General features: G+C 44.2%; 1 protein-coding gene and 1 non-coding gene across 5 annotated transcripts in view; one reads left to right on the forward strand and one right to left on the reverse strand.

The window, feature by feature from the left end:
• sh3pxd2ab (SH3 and PX domains 2Ab) overlaps window positions 1-18,176 on the forward strand; it is a 35,588-nt gene that overhangs the window by 10,386 nt on the left and 7,026 nt on the right. Inside the window, exons 6-13 of one of the 4 annotated variants that reach the window (XM_049737089.2) lie at window positions 833-864; window positions 6,603-6,731; window positions 13,489-13,602; window positions 14,616-14,699; window positions 17,053-17,170; window positions 17,251-17,576; window positions 17,690-17,739; window positions 17,995-18,114. In XM_049737089.2, the coding sequence (XP_049593046.1) occupies window positions 833-864; window positions 6,603-6,731; window positions 13,489-13,602; window positions 14,616-14,699; window positions 17,053-17,170; window positions 17,251-17,576; window positions 17,690-17,739; window positions 17,995-18,114 (973 nt within the window). Of the gene's footprint in view, window positions 1-803; window positions 865-5,921; window positions 6,732-13,488; window positions 13,603-14,615; window positions 14,700-17,052; window positions 17,171-17,250; window positions 17,577-17,689; window positions 17,740-17,994; window positions 18,115-18,176 lie in introns of those variants that run through there. The other 3 variants (XM_049737091.1, XM_049737090.2, XM_068652610.1) reach the window with 3 other exon arrangements.
• On the reverse strand, window positions 8,613-8,685 carry trnar-ccu (transfer RNA arginine (anticodon CCU)). The gene has a single exon. It is a non-coding gene; the product is annotated as a tRNA-Arg (tRNA).

Here is an 18,176-nt window from a genome sequence, read left to right on the forward strand (position 1 = left end):
CATATCCATAACTGGCCACAGCGTCGGTGCCGCTGCAGAGCGCCAGGTGTCAGCTCACATTAGCATCAGTCCGCTGCGTCTTTGCATTCCAGCATGCTAACCCGTCGCGCGGCACGCTGCGATCCATATTTACACGCACTCGTTCAAAATATATACGTGTACTTTAATAAAATAAATTTTGGCTCGAAATTTGGACTAACCAAATATTGTACAATTTGAGAAAACCTGTCACAAAAACACACTTCAACAGCGATGGCTGATATTAGCTGCTAGTGCTAGCCTAGCTAGCTAGCGCCTATACTTATGGCTTCCCTTCAAAGGTAGTGTGTTTTTGATTCAACATGTAACATCTTTAATGGCTGAACTCATTTCTTTTATTATTAACATCATGTTTTACAAAAAAAATGCAGTTTAATACAATAGGGACTTTGAAACACTTACGATAGGAACATTAAACGGTGACAAAAGTGACCTCATTTCAAACGTAGTAATTCTTTTTACAGCATCCTGAAATATATCATGCAGTCAATTTTTAATCTCCCAGATTGCTTAGCCTTTTGTAGTATGATTTTAATGACATCTTGTTGACTGTTGAGACCCTTCACACACTTTGTGGTCTCCCCACCCCCTTTAATATCGCGACAAGTTCTACATGCATTCTCAATGAGGGTTTGGTCCGCTGTGCTTGTGCCAACCGGATTGGGACCATCCCACAAATAGATCGAGACATATTCTCATACTGGATTAATCAAGCTGCATCAAAGCTCGGTCTTGCTTTGAGAGCCCCAAGCCTGAAAATGACCATGCCTCTCTTGTGTTGTTTTTTTTCCAGAGACTGCGGGGGCTCTGGCAGACGCAAATCGGGTAAGGATCTGTTTTTAGAAATTCAGCCATTGTATTCAATCTTCTCTGATTTCAAACTTTATTTTACTTTGAAATGTTATTGTATTTGCGGGTGACCACCGACCGGGCATTTTTGCAAATACTGAACTTGACTCCACCCCCATGAGATCATACTGTACCACTTCAACATACTTCCTTGACACCAATTAACACCAAAACTTCCAGTTGTATTTTTCCACACAATGACACTTCTGTAATCTAGTAAAAAAAAACACATGCAAATAAAGTTACAAACAGCAACGATAAAACAAAACTACAAAACGGATGTTTGATTACTACTTTCCTATTTGACAGAGCTCTTGCACCATTTTGTGACATTTCAATCAGAGCACGAATATTGATTTTCTCTATTGGAAAAATTATTTGAACCGACTGACCCATGATAAGAAAACGATGGGTGGGCGCTGGATGGACCACCTGTTTGTGCCTCTATATATTCTCTGCCAAGGCTGGCACTTGGAGAGTGTGTGTGTGTGTGTCTGTCTGTGTGTGTGTGGGTGTGTGAGAGGAGAGTGCAAGGAAAGAAGAACGTGTGAGTGACTCAGCTGACCATAGGGATACAAGCGTAGGAGGCGGCAATAAAAGTATGCTAAAGGATTTGGCTAGCAGCTGCACGAGAGTGTTTGTGTCTGTTAGTTGTCACTTGAATGTGTTTGTGTGCAGTCTAGCACTCCCCTCACTCTTTTCACAAATTTCTTTTTGCAATCATGCACATTTGCTCCACAAATTTGTCACCCCCCCCAAAAAAAAACTCTTCTAACCTAAATTTATAATATGTTCCATGGCAGTATGCAACAAGGAATTCCAGCGCTGTTACAAAATGGAAACATTTCTGCACTGTGTGTGTGTGTATGTGTCAAGTAACCTACATTCCCTCCAAGCATCGAGGCGGCCCTGGAAAGTTCATCATTTCATCCTAATTAGCGTTTAATGAGCTTTGCACTTCTAAGCTCCCCGTGTGTTTATGCGTTTACTGATCTGTAAATCTCCGCTGGACATTAGCGCTTAGCCTGATGAAACGCTTGACCTCGCTCCGCTACCAGACTGCGGTGAAACTTTGTGCTGGAGCTTGCATCTTTTACGGTTTCTATAATTACACGGTGCCAGTATCCCGACAGTCTTTGCTGAGAATGCGAGCGGTTGCGGACGAGGATGTGTGTGTTTACCTGGCAAATGCGAGACATTTGAGGTTAACACAAAATCGATCGGAGATGAGCTTTAAAATGGCACCTTGGAACTTGTCTGGTGTAATTCTGTTATTTCCCAAATAAGAGTTTGACAATTAGAACAGCTAGCAAGTAGCAACAAAGAATAACAACGAAGCTTCTGAATGTTTCGGCCATGTTTGATTTTGATTTGTGGCCAGTAAAAAAAATAAATAAATAAAATCTAGATTTTTTTTTGTGTAATTAAAAGTCATTTGATTTATAATCCATTTATAGTCCACCTTGACTTGATACAAAATAACGAAACTGACTTTTACTGTTATCCTGTCACTTTTATGAACTCTATCCAGGATCAGCGGCTTTTGATATTTTTGGAATATTTGACACATTTTGTGCGTATTATGAAACCGAGAAGTCGGTCGACAGCACGAAATGAGAAGAAAAAACGGCGCAGCGGAGCGCTCGGGGGTGTAGCGCATGCGAAAAGCAGATGGAGAGGACGTTTACGTGGCAAGTGGAAACCATTTCAGTGTTGCGCCTGAACCCAAGCGAGCGCGTTTGTGTGTGTAGCCTTGCTGTCTTTATTTGAAATGCAGGCCTCCGGGGGCCTCTGGGGTGTGTGTGTGTTTGTGCGTGTGTGTGGTTGCGCCTCTGTCAGTGTTTACATGGGTGTGTGCGCTACGATTGGAGCAAGGGCAGGAGGGTTACCCGATGCACGGGTGAAATGTTGGGTGGGTCAAGAGGTGTTTTGTCTTTGCAGATGGATAAAACTTTCAAATTGGCTCAGGAAATCGTTAAGGGGCAAATCTGGCAGGACAACCGTGCACTGTTTGACCAGCTTGGTTCTCAATGAAAAGCCTTTGAGTAGTGTGCATTTAAACAGATCGACCCCCCCCCCCCCCCTCCCCACCCTTTTTGCTTTCTCATACACAATGATGAGATTCACAGAACAAGAACGACTCATTGTAGGGGTCAAAGCAGGTTCAACTTTTAGCGCGTGCAACCTGAGTCATAAATGATGCCCCCCATTTGAATTTACTGTACTCTGTTGCATTAAAAAAAAAAAAAAAAAAAGATGGACAGTCATCATAATTTAATGCAAGCGACCGGCGATATAAAATATTTATATTTAATATAAATTTATATATATATTTTTTAGATTTATTTATATTCACCCCCCCCGGGTGCATTAAAAATAATAACTGCATTAAAAAATATATTATATTGCATAAAATTTATATATACATTTTTATATTATAAAAATTATTTATTATATAAAAATTCAATGTTAGGAGACCTTTTAACAGAACAAATAACACTCAGAAAAGGCAGGAAATGTTTTTGGGCTTTTACAATAGAGGCTATTGACAAACTGGTGTTAATGTATTGTCCCCTCCCCCATTACCACTAAGTACTATAAGTGGCTCCATAGAGACTCCTACTAGTACTAGTTTTATTGAGAAACAATAAATGTGACATTTTTTCCCCCCTAAATCAAAAGCTGCTCTACCGAATTACCGATTAATTGAACCCAACAAATTTCTTTTTATAACCTCGCCTAACAAGCTCGTAAAGGTTGTGTTAACCAAAGAATTGTTCTTGGAAATGTCAGGACCGGGTCTGACCTTTCCCCCGCCGAGATCCACATAGTGATGTAGTGACATGACTACATCTGCAGTACATTGAACAGCAGTCCCGCGACCTTTGCTAATCTCACTGCACATCTGCTGCTGATGAGCCAAACAAAGGCGCTGCCAAATTTGCCTCCTCGCAAGAAATGTTACTCCGTTGATGAGGCACCGTGAGTAATTAGCATCGTTTTTAGCGCTCATTTTATTTTGACATGCGGCGCTGATGAGCACACACGGGTGTTTTTTGTTTTTTTTTGGAGTGGGGGTGTTGGTGTTTGGTCGTCTGGAGAGCAGGAAGCGAGCGGATGAATCTGAGTGAGGCACAAACGCAGTGAGAAGTTAATAGAGCCATCTAATGCGAGCCAAGAAGTAAATACTTTTCTTTTCCAGGCCCATTAAGTGAATCCTCGCGGTGCATGAATATTTAACACGCGGCAACGAGGTTGACGCATTTGAAACAAAACCATTTAGGAGCAAAGTTGTTTTGCCTCAATTTCAGTTCCTCGACTTTGAGATATTAACTTTTTTTTTCTCCCATGCGCTGATATTTCGGCATAGTCATTCAAAGTCCCATTTTAAAGCCATAAACACTCAAAGTCACAGTGTAGAATGTGAGAATAGTGACCCCTAGTGGACACTAATCGGACACTAATAACATCACCTCACATTTTGCGGGTTGATAAAAAACACAAAACACATTTTTACCTGATTATTTCCCGAGTCAAGAAGAATGTAATAATTAATCGATTGGTAAAATAATGGATTCTAAAAATATCCCCAAGCTACAACTTTATTGTACATAAAACGTGCGCACGGCCACATTTGTGAACCCCTCTGCAATTTAAATGAGTGATTACACCGGAAAGCCAACACACGCATGAAAACATTCAGAGTTTTACGAGCCGTGAAAAGCAGCGTGGCACTCGCGTCCTCATTTAGCCGCTGCAATAAGTCATCGGCGAATGCAAAAACGCTTATGAACATCTAGGAAAATGGATGCTTTTTTTGCCTGCGTCGACTGAATCGTATTATACTTGGAAAACCCGGAGACAATACCTCAAATAGAAGTCGTCTTTCTCTCTCCAGCGGTGCGGTTTTCGGCAAATGGCCGACACGATGCGACATGACGTTTGTGATACCGCAGTAATCCCATGTCAGGCTCTCCGTTAGGATTTGAAAGATGGATGGAGCTGCTGAGTTGACCTTCACGAATGATTAGGTTAGATGTCTTTTTTTTTTTTTTATCTGGAAGACTTAAAAAAAAAAAACATCCAGTGTAAAGTATTACTCTCTAGTGTGTTTCAGTTATATTGTTGCCAGAGGATTTCTTTGGAGAAATGGAAGTTAAATCCTCATTTGGATTGACGTGTTCATATTTTTTCATCCTCATGTTAAGACACACTTCCTCTTTCTACGAAAATAAATGCTTCGTGGAGCCCGGCATATTCATGCTTAAGCGTTTGAAAGTAAAAAGACTAAAAGTATTGTTTTGGCTTCTCTTTAGTGCTAAGAAACTATGTTGAAATGAGTTGAAAAGCATCATTTGTGTTTTGTCGCCATCTTGTGGCGTTAATAGGCAATCATAAATCTTTTGAGTCGTTTTGCCGGTCTCATGAATTTTAAGAAAACACTTATTTTATTTCATTATTATTTTCAAACTGAAAATACCGCTGAGAGAATTACATTGTGTAATTAAAACAACCACATAGTTTGCCTGAAGAAGGTTAGCTTAATGCTAACAAAACACGCAAAGGCCCATAGACATGCTAGCAATTATGCTAGTTAATAGTATTATGATATTTGAGCACAAATGGTGGAGAAACACATGTAGACAGACAACTTTTACTTCCAGGCATGTATTTACGACATCCAAAGTGTTCAAATATTTACAGCCCACTCTTGCTAGCACATTCCAGTGCGGCCAGCAGAAACATTTGTTGATAGGCTAATTAATTACGGTAGTTGACTCTTGTTAGCCCTGCTTTATTTCAGTCAACTGCACCTATTTGCGAGACTTTTCATGATTAAGCCTTAGTTTCCGAATCGCTGCGCAGCCCGCAATCGGCAGCGGTCTCACATTTCCATGCATCCTCGCAAATAAAATCCATCTGCTGTTGCCTTACGAGTGGGGATGAGTGAACCCGGCGCCGGCTAACAGATGAATGTGAGCGAGTTATGAAAACAAGCACCCAGCGTCGACACGGTTAACCCAGCGAGGTAGAGAAAGGAACATTTCCATTGGCTGCCCCGCACGCCGTAGGCCGAGGTCTAGAGTTTCACGGAGACAGCGGGCCATCCCTCTGAGTGCTGTTCCAGCCCCTTCATCTGGTTCTATTTAAGGCTTCTGGTGCCGAGTCTTATGATTGGCGTACGCAACCCCCCTACTCTTCCTCCGAGTTCCAGCCCCGACTGAAGAGAAGGAGGCTTTTTAGCAGATGGTTTATTTTCCAAGGGAAGCCATTTCTTTCTCTCAACTGTCCTGTCCTCAACACTTCGATGACTCTCACGGCATCTGATCGGGGCTCCTGTTCCAACTATGTTTCCGCCGGGTTCTCCTGACCCGGTTTCGGCATCGTCGGGCGCTGCGGACGAGGTGGTTTCTGTGACGTGCGCAATGGATTCTCGACTTTTTTCTGCCTGAGCATCCCCCTTTTTTTATATTTTTTTGGGATGATGATCGCTTTGTAGAATTCCAGCATCTCCGCTGCCCCTCATGTTGGGCTGGAGGGGGATGCACCTCTATGGCTAGACTCTCAGAAAGATGCACTGAGCCCTGCGAATATTGTGATTGGCTGAGCTCAAGCGACAAAGCGGCCTATGGCGCAACGGGCGCCCGGCGGTCGTTCCAGGGGACCTATGGCTGGCAGCTGGCTGACAGCCTGTTTCTTCCCGTCAACTCCAGGTCTGGACGCCTCGGAGCCCATGGTCCTGGAACAATATGTGGTGGTGGCCAGTTACGAGAAGCAGGAGCCGGCGGAAATCAGCCTCCAAGCGGGTGAGGTGGTCGACGTCATCGAGAAGAGCGAGAGCGGTGAGTGAGCACAATAAACGGGCAACCATAGCTCAGACATCATCAAACACCTCCGACATTCCACTCTTCCACGATCCCAACAACCTTGTCCCCTTTATCCCGAATCCACCCTGTTTTACTTCCATCTGGAGGCTCTTTCTGGCCTGCAGTCAGCCCTGTTTTTGTCCCACTGTTGGTTCAGGCGAGAAGCCAGCATTCCGCCTCTGGCAAGAAGAATCGCTCCCAGACTTGTATTAATTATTCCGCCGCACTTTAATGGAAAGCCAGCAAAAAATGCCCGATTTACAAATGCCAGCTGCAAAAAGTCCTTAGTCAGCTGTTTAACCGTCGGAAAACGTTAGCCGACGGGACCGAGAGGTTTTTCCGAAACCCATCGCGAATGTTGTCGAGAAAATGACATCTTGAGAGGATGTGAAAATTGCACAAAATGGCTCGCAGCAAATTAAAGTCAGTCAAGACAATAAGACTTTAAAGACCAGGAGAATAAAAAACGTCATCAAGTGGTGGTTATTTGTAATGAACACCAGGAGTATCGACCCAGATGTTTTGGGTAAAAAAAAAAAATCTCAGTTACACTTTAAAGCGTGAATGGCAAGATGAGCCAAGGAGGTTTAGGCCCACGAGGGTTTGACGCTGAGCTTTAATGGTGTGCTGAGACAGTAAAAGCGTAATGGGACTCATGTGTTCTTCAGAGCCAGAGAGATGGAGGGAGGAAAACAGTGACCAGGAAAGGGACTTGTGTTTCACGATGAGAGTGAGTGAGTGAAACGCCGCTCCACACCGGCCTCAAGCGAGGAGAACGTGGCATGGGATCGCTTTGAAGTGTCACGTGTGGGGAGCCTCAGGTTCGCGTATTTGTTTTCACTCGCTGCTCCGGTAGGATCTAAGCCCAACGGGGAGCCGCGGTGAGACGCCGACACCTACGAGTTCTTTCATCCGTGGCTTTGGAGGAAGTCAAATTCTGTGGTCCAATGGAGAATGGGATGGACTACTTACCCTCGTTATGATTTCGCAATCTTTGAGATTTATTTGTGGCACTGTTTGGGTTCAGGATGCAGATGGAGGCTATTACAGCTGACATTGGGTGAGGGGCGGGGTACTTCCTGGAATGGTCCCCCCAGTCCATTGCAGGGGCACATCGAGAACCGTTCACACCTATCGGCAATTCAGTCTGTAATTACATTTATCGGAAAGTGGTCGGAAAATGAAAAAACGGAGAAAACCATCGCGAGCTTGCCAACCTGATATGCTAACAAAACATGCTAACCTAGCATTTCCATATTTCATTGATCGAAGTTTCGTTTTGTTTCCAGCGAGTGACATCTCATCAGCTCCCGCAATGGATGGAGGCTAACGGCGCTAGCTAACGTCACTCCGTACGGCGCCGCCAAAACTAACACGAGCACGTGGCTGCGAGGAATTTAGGGCTCATTTAATTTAGCATCGATTCCCAAAAGCAGGATAAGTCAAGCGAGAAAGACAAAAAAATGTTAACGTGTTCTGACATATTGAGCTCTTAATTGCAGATGCAGGTCAAGAATCTGCTGCTCTGGCTTTTTGGATGCAGTCAGGACAATTTCGGTGTTGTTTGTGAGCAGCTGTTTATTATTCTTTTGCTGACTGGGTGTTCACACGTCACTCACCTTGGATTAAATAATACATGTCATCCGAGAGAGGGAGGGAATCTAGGTCAGAGCTGTAAGGGAGCCCAATTTTCCCCACTTCTCCAGCCAAAGCGGTATTTTCCGCTGAAACGGCTTGATGCTTCAGTTTGCGCCGTAGAACTTGTTGAACTGAAGATGAATTGTGTTTTGGGCCGTATTTTCAAGTGGGGTGTATTTTTTTGGGGGAGTAGGTTGCCGCAGTCAAAATAGAATTTTCCACCCCAGATGGGACTCGAACCCACAATCCCTGGCTTAGGAGGCCAGTGCCTTATCCATTAGGCCACTGGGGCTGTACACAATCTATGTTTGATAAAGTGTCATACAAAATTGTAACTCCTGTAAATCAGCTTTTTAAAAAACAGTGCCTGTTTGCAAAAAAAAAAAAAAAAAAATACGACCATGCTAGGAAACTCCTAGCTTGACTTCCAAACGTAAGCTTTAAATCCTCGCTAAAAATGTGTCGTAGAATAATTCCGTCCTCACTCCCTTTGCATGATTACGCAGACTCTATTTTATTTGTCTTCTTGGTGGGAGTTTGCAGGAGGTGGGGGTTGCTTGTTGAGAGCAGCACAGAAGAAACTTGTAGAGAAATGGAAAAAGTCATTTCCTGCCAAAGTGAGTGGTTCAGAGAGGTTGCTTCATTACTATGGCTTAATGGATCCTCCAGGATGCCGCTCCTCCGTTTACACTATGTGAGAGATGTTCAACAAAGCTACCAACCGTGTTGATAACTTCAAAAGTTCTCCATTGAGTGCATCAAGTCCTGGAACTGTTGTACTTTCTCCCTCCGAACAATTCGCCGATGCCTCAAAGGCGCCCCGAGGCACTTTGTGCCCGGTCCAGTTTAGCAAATCTCTCTCTAAGGACCAGTCAGTGTTTCTTGTCTCCATTCCAAGAGTAGATCAGCCTTTATGAATGACAAATGAAACTCCAGGAATGCCCCAAGACCCCCCCCCCCCTCCCTCCCTGGCACGACTATAAGCACAGTGCCTGCCCCACCCTCTTTAATAAATCAGGGTGGAGTAACTAAAGACATATGAGGGACCCCAAAGGTCACTAAGGACACAAGTACTTGTCTTAATGTTCTCCTGTATCCCACTAAAGTATTTGGCAGATCAGAACTGCAGAAAACCTGGAAGGTAAAACAGTTTCTTCACCTGCTTTTGATGTTCAGCTGTCTGGCTAAGTGCCGACTGAACCTGCAGGAAATTCTGGAAGATTAAGCCGCACCGGCCCTTGGAAGGACATGATGGATGTGCTGGATGTCTCTTCTAGTCTCACATGGTAAAAATATATCCGTGCTGTTGTCTCCGGCGTCTGTCTGCTGGCTGAGGGCAAGATGAGGTTTAGTGCGCATGTTTGGGAAGCCCTCCGAGTTATCCTTTGCAATCCCGAACCGTTTGTATGGACAGATGGGTGAGGGAGTGTCGGGTCACTTGAACGGCTCTCAGATGAAGCGTGGCCTAGATTCTCCACGGAGAGACGATGTTGATTCCTTATTTGGTATCGCGACAATGGTGGCGGCGGCATCACTTTGACGGCCACACAGTGTAATCCACACAAGTTCAAGCCCCGCCCCCTGAGGCATCATTCAGGCGGCCCCTTGAATTAGTGTGTGTTTAACTTCAGTTCGGTTTACCTGTCCATTAGAGGAACTGGAAATATAATCGTCCACTTATCTGGGGAGACTTTCTCCAGTATGTTTGTCTGTGCATGGGAATTTCTGTCCATTCTTCCAGAAGAGCATTCCTAAGGGGTCACTGGATAAAGAAGATCTGGCTTGCAAGCTAGTCAGATTTGTCTAAAGGGGTTTAGGGTCTGTCAGGGTTCTCCGGTTTTTCCCCATCAAACTCATCCAGGGCCTTGTTTCAATCGTTCCCACAACTGTCCGCAATGACTCGTTCAAACCTTCTCACCACTGACACAAAGAAGAACATGCAGCTGGACAATTTGCCACTCGAGCTCAGGGATTGATTAATTCCAAGATTCCCCAACATGGCTCAGATGAACTCCTATTGATATTTGCATGGATGTCCATCGTCCTCAGAGGAATTGTCGAGATCGTTCAATTGAGACACGGTTTGATGACGATAAGAATTTGCAGGCTTTCGTTTTACGTCACACCAACTCTTCATTTATCTGGCACAAATTCCAACCTGTCAGGAAGACAGTAGACGTTCTCGCACATGCTCTGCACATTGTCTCAGTTGATAATCAAGACTTTCAAGCGCATGCTTTCAATCTACGTTTCTGCAGACTCAGCATGTTTTCTCCAACTTAACAATCGACAGCTTCGTGTCTTTTATTAGATTTTTTTTCAAAACTGAACTCGTAGCAACATATGGAGGACACATCAGCCTCGCGTCGTCGTGCGTTTCCTGCGCATTCTTCGAGATTTCCATTAGACGTCTTCAGGGACCAATTGAAGACATTCATTTTGTGTTTTCCAACCCTTATGTATTAAGCTTTTCTCGAGAGGCTCCCGAGTCGTCTTAATTATCACCGATTGGGACGCGAGACAGCGTGTCCGCAAGGAAGGTTAAACCAACATTTCCAAGGGGTGGCCATTTACACGTTGAAGGCTCGCTGTGTCTCAACATCGCCCCCCCACCCCACTACAAGTGGCGCTTCGTTTTCGGCCCATGAGGAGATCCTTTCACAGTTCTTCAGTGAGAGAACGCAGCTCCTTAGGTCAACATAAATTCTTGAAAGTCGTGTTGTGTCGTTTTCCCACAACTCCCCCTTTTCGCTACGCCAGAGGCGCCCAGGTAATTGAAACCCGGTCTTTTATGAAAACTGGAAGTGTGTGTGTGTGTGTGAAGCTGATAGCCTCCCCCCTACTCGTGTGTTGATACTGGATCTACTGTTAATAAATACAGAAGCTGGAAATGAACGAGGTTCTCCGCCGCTCCATTTGACAGTGGTGTCAAATATCTGCTGCGCCGATGCATTCCTCATCATTTCCACGTCCAGAAAAACAAAACAAAAAAAGCTTTGGTTTGCTGCTGAATCAGGGAGAAGTGTAGATCTTTTGTTTTCGTTCCTCGCTGGTGGAAGTTTTTTCGGGTCTAATAACATCAAATTGCGTCTTTAACGCACTTGATGAATTGTTTGGAAACACAGTCTCCTTTTACATATCATCCAGTTCTTTACGGAGAAGAAACAATTTGTGTATATTTGGTTTCCTGTTGCGGCAATCTGGTGTGGATTACAGTGAAAAAGAAGCATGTGTGGATTTTTCCAGATGTCAAGAAAAGAATGAAACACAAATAGAGTTGCGTTCGCAGCACCCTGCTCTAGTTTTCTTTCGAAATGTCGCTTTCATAACCAACTTCACTTAAAGCCATTGCAAAAAAAGCATTCGACAACCCAGATAAAGCAAGAATATCTTTTTTTTTTTTTTTGATCGATTCAACATGCTGACTTTTTGCCTCCAGTCAGCAATTGGCTAGATTCTGAATATTTGTTCTTTCCAAGACTTGTGGTCTGAAGTTGTTGTTTGCAACACAGGGGAGAAGCCGGTTGTGATAAATATGCATCGGTGATTGACTTGTGATCCGACACAGAACAGCTCACGCATATCGCCCGAGATTTCGTGCGTCATCCCACATCTGCGGTGTAATTTTACGCCATATGGATCTGCTTCGTCGCTACTGCACCGTTCAACAGCTTGTTGCCATTTATTTGCGTGTACGTTGAACTCCTTTAAGAATGACTCGCGCCCTTGAAATGACAGTTTGGGATGTACTCCAAAAAAAATTACCTCGACTGTTAATGGAAGGGTTTTTTGATGGTGACAAATTGAGCCTGCAACCAATTTGTTCACCTGGCATTATATGTGATTAGGAAAAACTCATTTTGAAATTGGGAAGTCAACCAGCCTTATGGAATGTTCCATTCGACAAGCATTTTAGGACTGGAAATGGACTGCAAATATTTAAGCTGAATTTTTACATTTTTTTTTTTTAGGCGTGCGAGGGTCAATGCAACTTTGCAACTCTGTCGAGTTCGGCAGCCTTGGGGAGTTGTTAATCTTAGACCTGCACAGACAACATGTTGTTTTTCTGAGGTTAGGTTGTTCGGACTCTTGACTGATTTATGGATGCCGCTTTTTGTTTGAGCCGCGGCTTTTATGGCAAGTCTCAGCACATTACATGCCTTGTTATATCCCTGAGTCCGAGCCAGCGGGTGGTGATCCAAGGCAGTCGCCCAACCGCAGAACCCTTCTTTAAGTTACGGAACCACCCAAAGTCCATGCAAAACACTTTTAATATACGAAAGCCGTTTGTGCTAATTTGATAACCTTCGTATCCACCTTAAGGTCCAGGTCTTTGTCGTTTTCATAAACTGGGTTTAAAACACCAGGGGCCCCGAAAAAGAACCCTGTGGAACTCCATAAAACAGAGTGGCAGCTAACACTAAAAATATGTCTTTGTAATATGTTCTGGTAGGCCAAAGTTGTCCTAATGCAGTAGTGGGAAAAAAAAATCATTTTATTATACTCACAAATGTCTTTACTTACTCCAAGTTTGCACTTAGTATTACGTCGATCGTAAGATGGATAGCAACGATATGGAATAAATGCTCAAACAGCTTTCCATACTACCGTCTTGCTAACGTAGCATGCTCAAAACATTGACCACGTCCACATGAATCACAGAGATGGCACTAATAAGCTGCTGCGATCCCAAAACAGTCCCATGGTAACAACCCATTACAGCGGGGTTTTTCCAATTCTTCTTCCCATGGTAGAAATAAAGGTCCGCTAAACACAACATTTTGTCAGTAACACGTGCGCTGGAAGTTTGGGCCAGCTGTGATGGAACGCTCCTATCCTCTTTATGGTTCTCCAAGCAGCTGTCAGGTGCGTTGTGTCTCTGTTACCACAACAAAAAACAGAACTGGGCGTCAAAGCGCCTACGTATGGAGGCTTTCGGTGCCATCGGTGAGGACTCACGCAGGGAAATGTTTTCATCATCCGAAATTTTCAGTCCATGGGAATCATTTTGGAAACTCGGCAATCGTGATTTATTTTGCGGGAAATTTCTAAATGTCAGTCCACGTCGGTCAACTGCTGTGTTTTCTTCCCACAGGCTGGTGGTTTGTCAGCACTTCAGAGGAGCAAGGTTGGGTCCCCGCCACCTATCTCAACTCCCACAGCGGCACACGGGACGATTTAGAGTTGGGTGCCTCAAAAAGCGGCGAAGGTAAGTCCTCGCCAACGCACACCCACCTGAACACGTAAACACACGGCGCTTTATAGCCACCCTCCCGCCTTTGATCGGTGACAAGACGTCGCCTAACGGCTGATGTCGGCCCGCCGTGAACCGCTTTCCCTGTCCTCTTGCCATCGTGGGCACGCTTGAACAGAGCGTGGATTCAAGTCTGGGTCAGTGGCGAGGAGGGGGTCCGGGAGGGAGCTGACCACAACCCGATGATGAGTTGTACAGTAGAGCCTTGTACACACCAGGATGTTACTCAGGCTTTACATGATAGGTGGCGTTTTCAGTTCACGCCGAATCACTACTTTAATCATCCCCATGAGTTGGATGATTGCGAGCAAGGTTCATGTGTAGCCAGTCCAGCCTGAAAGCACCTTTGGATGGCCTCGCTCAAATCCCTGACTCGCGTGGCCGTCAAACCACATAATAAGTGGAAAAATTCTCCTTTTATTGACTCTTTTGAAATAAAAGTGAAGCAATTGCAGCGTATTTACAAAAAAGTCTTACGCAGCGTTTTGTTGGAGAAAACAACAAACGGAGTATGGAAATGATTATTAGGCTTCAAAACAAACATGGAGTTTTTCTAACAGCGCTGCCAAAAGATGTTTTTTGCCACACAATTGCCTTACTACGCAAAAATGTGACATTAGATCGGAACATTGGGCAATTGTACGGTAAATGTAAAGTGGCCGGCCATTACATTAGGTACACCTGCACATTGAGGCTTATGTCAGCTGTCATGTGACGCATTTCCCGAGGGCAACAATGTGTGGCCCAGATGCTCCACGATGACAAGATGGGGAAACCATGCTAACAACATCCTAATTAAAAGCCGCAGAGGAGATGGCTTCGTTTAACACGTCCCTCATAACCCCCCCCCCCCCCCCATCATTCCACTATTAACCGTCCACCCACTGTCTTCCATGTGCAGCGTCTTGTGTTGTGTGTGTTTTAACATGTGCCGCTTCGCACTCGCTTTCCATGTCCGTGTCCGTCAGTCACTAAGCGCCACAAGTCCCACCTGAAGAGGCTGGACCGGAGATGGACGCTGGGGGGTGTCATCAGCCGGCAGCAGAGCCGAGGTGAAGTGAGACAGATGTCGCCACTGTTTTTGTTGGTGTGCGTGCGCTCGTGACGTCGCTCTTTGTCTCATCCCGCATCTTGTTGACGTAAATCCACCATGACTAACCACTAACTGACATGCAAATCAGCACTTTATAAGCCGCTCGTTGAAAACAAGTGGGAGCTTCAAATCCATTGTCCCGCATTGGACATTCACCCTAAAAAAAACACCCCAAAAAAATCAGAATTTTTATGATGAAATGTTGAAAGTACAGGTTTATTCTAGCAATTATATTTCCAGGAAAGCTGAGTTGAACTCAGTAGCTCCAAACAATTAACTGAAATTATCTTACAAAATGTGTTTGTTTTGTGCTTTTGTAATTTTCCAACCCTGCCAAATTCTCCCAAACAGCTCTCCTGCCACGCACCAAAAAGCTGTTGCGCAATACACAGCAGCATTGGCCTGACGCCGCATTTAAGAGCTGCGTTAGAGCCGGTTACTGACTCGGCTCCGGCGCAAATTACGACTAATCTCGACACATCAAAAACGACGTTTATGACGTTCATGGGCAGGCCAAGATGGTCAGTCACCATTAGAGGAGCAGCGTGGGTCGGTGTTTGGGTTCATACCAAATTTGTGCTTGGCACCACGCTCTGGAGTCGAGAGAGGGGGAGCGTTGTTTCCACCCGAGGACTCGAAAGATTGTGCTGACTCCGCTCAAATCAAGTCAAACAGTGATGGAGGCGATGCATGTTGTGGTTAACAAAACATCTGATTCAGAGTTTCCCCTTTTTGCTCAGCTGGATATTGTTTGAGGGGTGTGGGCACACAAAAAAGAGTCCCCAAGGTCAAAAATACAAAAATATCTTCTTTCGTTGGATCTTAGTCTTGAAAGTGAAAAGGAAGGGAATTGTTATACTGCTTCCTTTCTGCTTCTGGACTGGAAAAGGGGGAGCAAAGGTGGAAACGTATATATGTGTATACTGTATATGCTGTGAACAGCGCTAATATTTACTAGCGAAAATCTGCTAGCTTAATGCTATCAAGTAAATCGCCATAGAGAGGCTAATGAAAATTAGCTTGAATCTAGGCTAATGAAAATTAGCACGAATACTGTGATTGGTACAGTAATATACTGAAGACACAACTCTAAATTCGGACTATTTTCTACAAAAACCCATAAAAGCGATTTCTTAAAAAATCTACAACATAAATAGTAGCGGGAATTGCTTTCCCTCTTCCTGTACACTTTGAGACAACCTTGGGAAAGGGGCAAGCAAATGGGAAAAAAAAAATGACTTTTTTTTTAAGCAGGATCCCAAACACTGCTTCGACATCTTCGTCTAACTTTTGTCGTCTTGCTCTCTTGAGACTCAGTCGGGCAGGGTTGGGTCAGGAATTGCCATAATGACGGGAAATGGTGTCTGTACCACGACGCGCTGGCCTTGCTGGAATGCATAAATCAGCAGCAAGTCTTTGGCTGGCTATTATGTGCTGAGTTAAGAGGCGCAAGGCCAAGGACACTTCATAGGACGTCGGCTCGCCGAAGGTGCTCTTTATGTAAACAAACGTAAATGCATGACGTTTGTATCTTCAGGATTGCTTCGGTGTGCGACATAATAGTCGACTTTTAAGATGTGTCGCTCAGTCATAATATTAGAATGGATGGCCATTTTGTTTACGCTGACTTTAAAATGTACTTTGTAGACATACATTAACCACCCCACGCATATTTATGGTTTGCTATTGCTGTTTAATTTTTTTTCCTTTGGAATTTATCCCACGTTTGTGTAAAAAATCGATTTGCGGTATTTTTTCTGATATGATGCCACAAGATGGCGCCAAAGCCCGATTTGAATAAGAAAGTAGCACAAAAACAAAAATATTTTTGGATTAAATTTGAATTCTTGTTTCCATACAAAAATCAGTAAAATCATAAATATATTATTCACGACCACGGTCCATTGGGTGCCGTTGAACTGGACTACCCTTACACCTGTCTGTGGACCCCGTTGAGGCTATTTTGTGTGTTTTGGGGTGTTTTCTGATATTGAGGGGTGCTGGTTGGGCACTGTTACTTTTTTCTTTTGTCTTTTTGCTTTGCTTTGCTTTGCTTTGCTTTGCTTTGCTTTGATGGCTTTTATCTTTCGCACTTTCTGGCTTTCTTTGTGACACCGTTGTATGGCAGCCTTATGAGGGCCTATTGAGTTGCGCTCATGCCATCTGTGTGTCTTTTGTAAACCCGCTCTGTGGTATGGATACTGCTGGGGCCTGAATTTCCCTGAAGGAGTATTCCCAAGGGATTAATAAAGTTGAGTCTAAGTCTAAGTCTATAAATGATTAAATTTGTTATGTTTTGCTGTCTTACATAGAAGAGAAGTACATCACAGTGCAGCCGTACACCAGCCAAGGCAAAGATGAAATAGCGTTTGAGAAAGGCGAGGTCGTGGAAGTGATCCAGAAGAACTTGGAAGGTTGGTGGTTCATCAGGTGAGCTTTACTTCACACACCTGAAATGACAAGTTCACTGAAACTTGTAGCGTGCAATTATTAATGTTATTTACTCGCAGGTACCAAGATAAGGAGGGCTGGGCTCCAGCTTCTTATCTCAAGAAGATGGAGGACCTCTCCTCCCCCAAAAAAAAGACTGTGACCGGCCCGGTGGAGATCATCGGAAACATCATGGAGATTAGTAACCTCCTCAATAAGACGTCCCCGAGCGAGAAGGACGTCGGCAGCGCCAAAGTCTCGGAGAGCCCGCAAGTGGCCCGCAAGGAGATCAGCTTACCGGTCCTGTGTGACCCAGGCCCTGTTGGCACGCCGCAGGACGGCAAAGGCAAAACGGAGCCGGCCTCGCCGGCCGTGGCCCGCATTGCACCTCACCGGGTGGAAATCGGTCAGTCATGTCATTTTATACTAAAATAATTCCAGAATTTTGAGTTTACTGTAGATTGTTCTTATGTATTCATTATTTTTACAGTATATTTTCTTTCTGTCTCTGATTCATAGGTTCTCCGGTTCTCAGGCAAAAACCTCCTCCCCGAAGAGATGCAACCCTGGTGGGGAAGCTTTTTGTTATATATTAATATATTTACATAGTTATATTATCATAAAGTGATTTGACGAATATTATTCGGTCTGATCATGAAATCCATGGTTGTTTGTCAGTAGGTGTTCTCCCATCGCGTCATAAAATTAAATGAAATTAAAAATATATTTTTTTGCTACATGAGAGAGATACGAGAAGCTTTTCAGTATATATTTTTTTAACGGTCATGTGCTCTGGGTTAAAACAAAATGCCCTTTATTCCCAGGGATTTCCTTTGCCCTCCCCACCAGAGCCACCTACAGTTGAAGCTGAGTATTACACTATTGCCGAATTCCAGTCTTGCATATCTGATGGGATCAGTTTCAACGGAGGCCAAAAAGCAGAGGTAAAAATTACACAATATACGACTTCCTTATTGGTTCTTTCGGATAACGTAATGTTTGTCAC

Source organism: Syngnathus scovelli, chromosome 12 (genome assembly GCF_024217435.2).
Source record: "Syngnathus scovelli strain Florida chromosome 12, RoL_Ssco_1.2, whole genome shotgun sequence".
Lineage (NCBI taxonomy): Eukaryota > Metazoa > Chordata > Actinopteri > Syngnathiformes > Syngnathidae > Syngnathus > Syngnathus scovelli.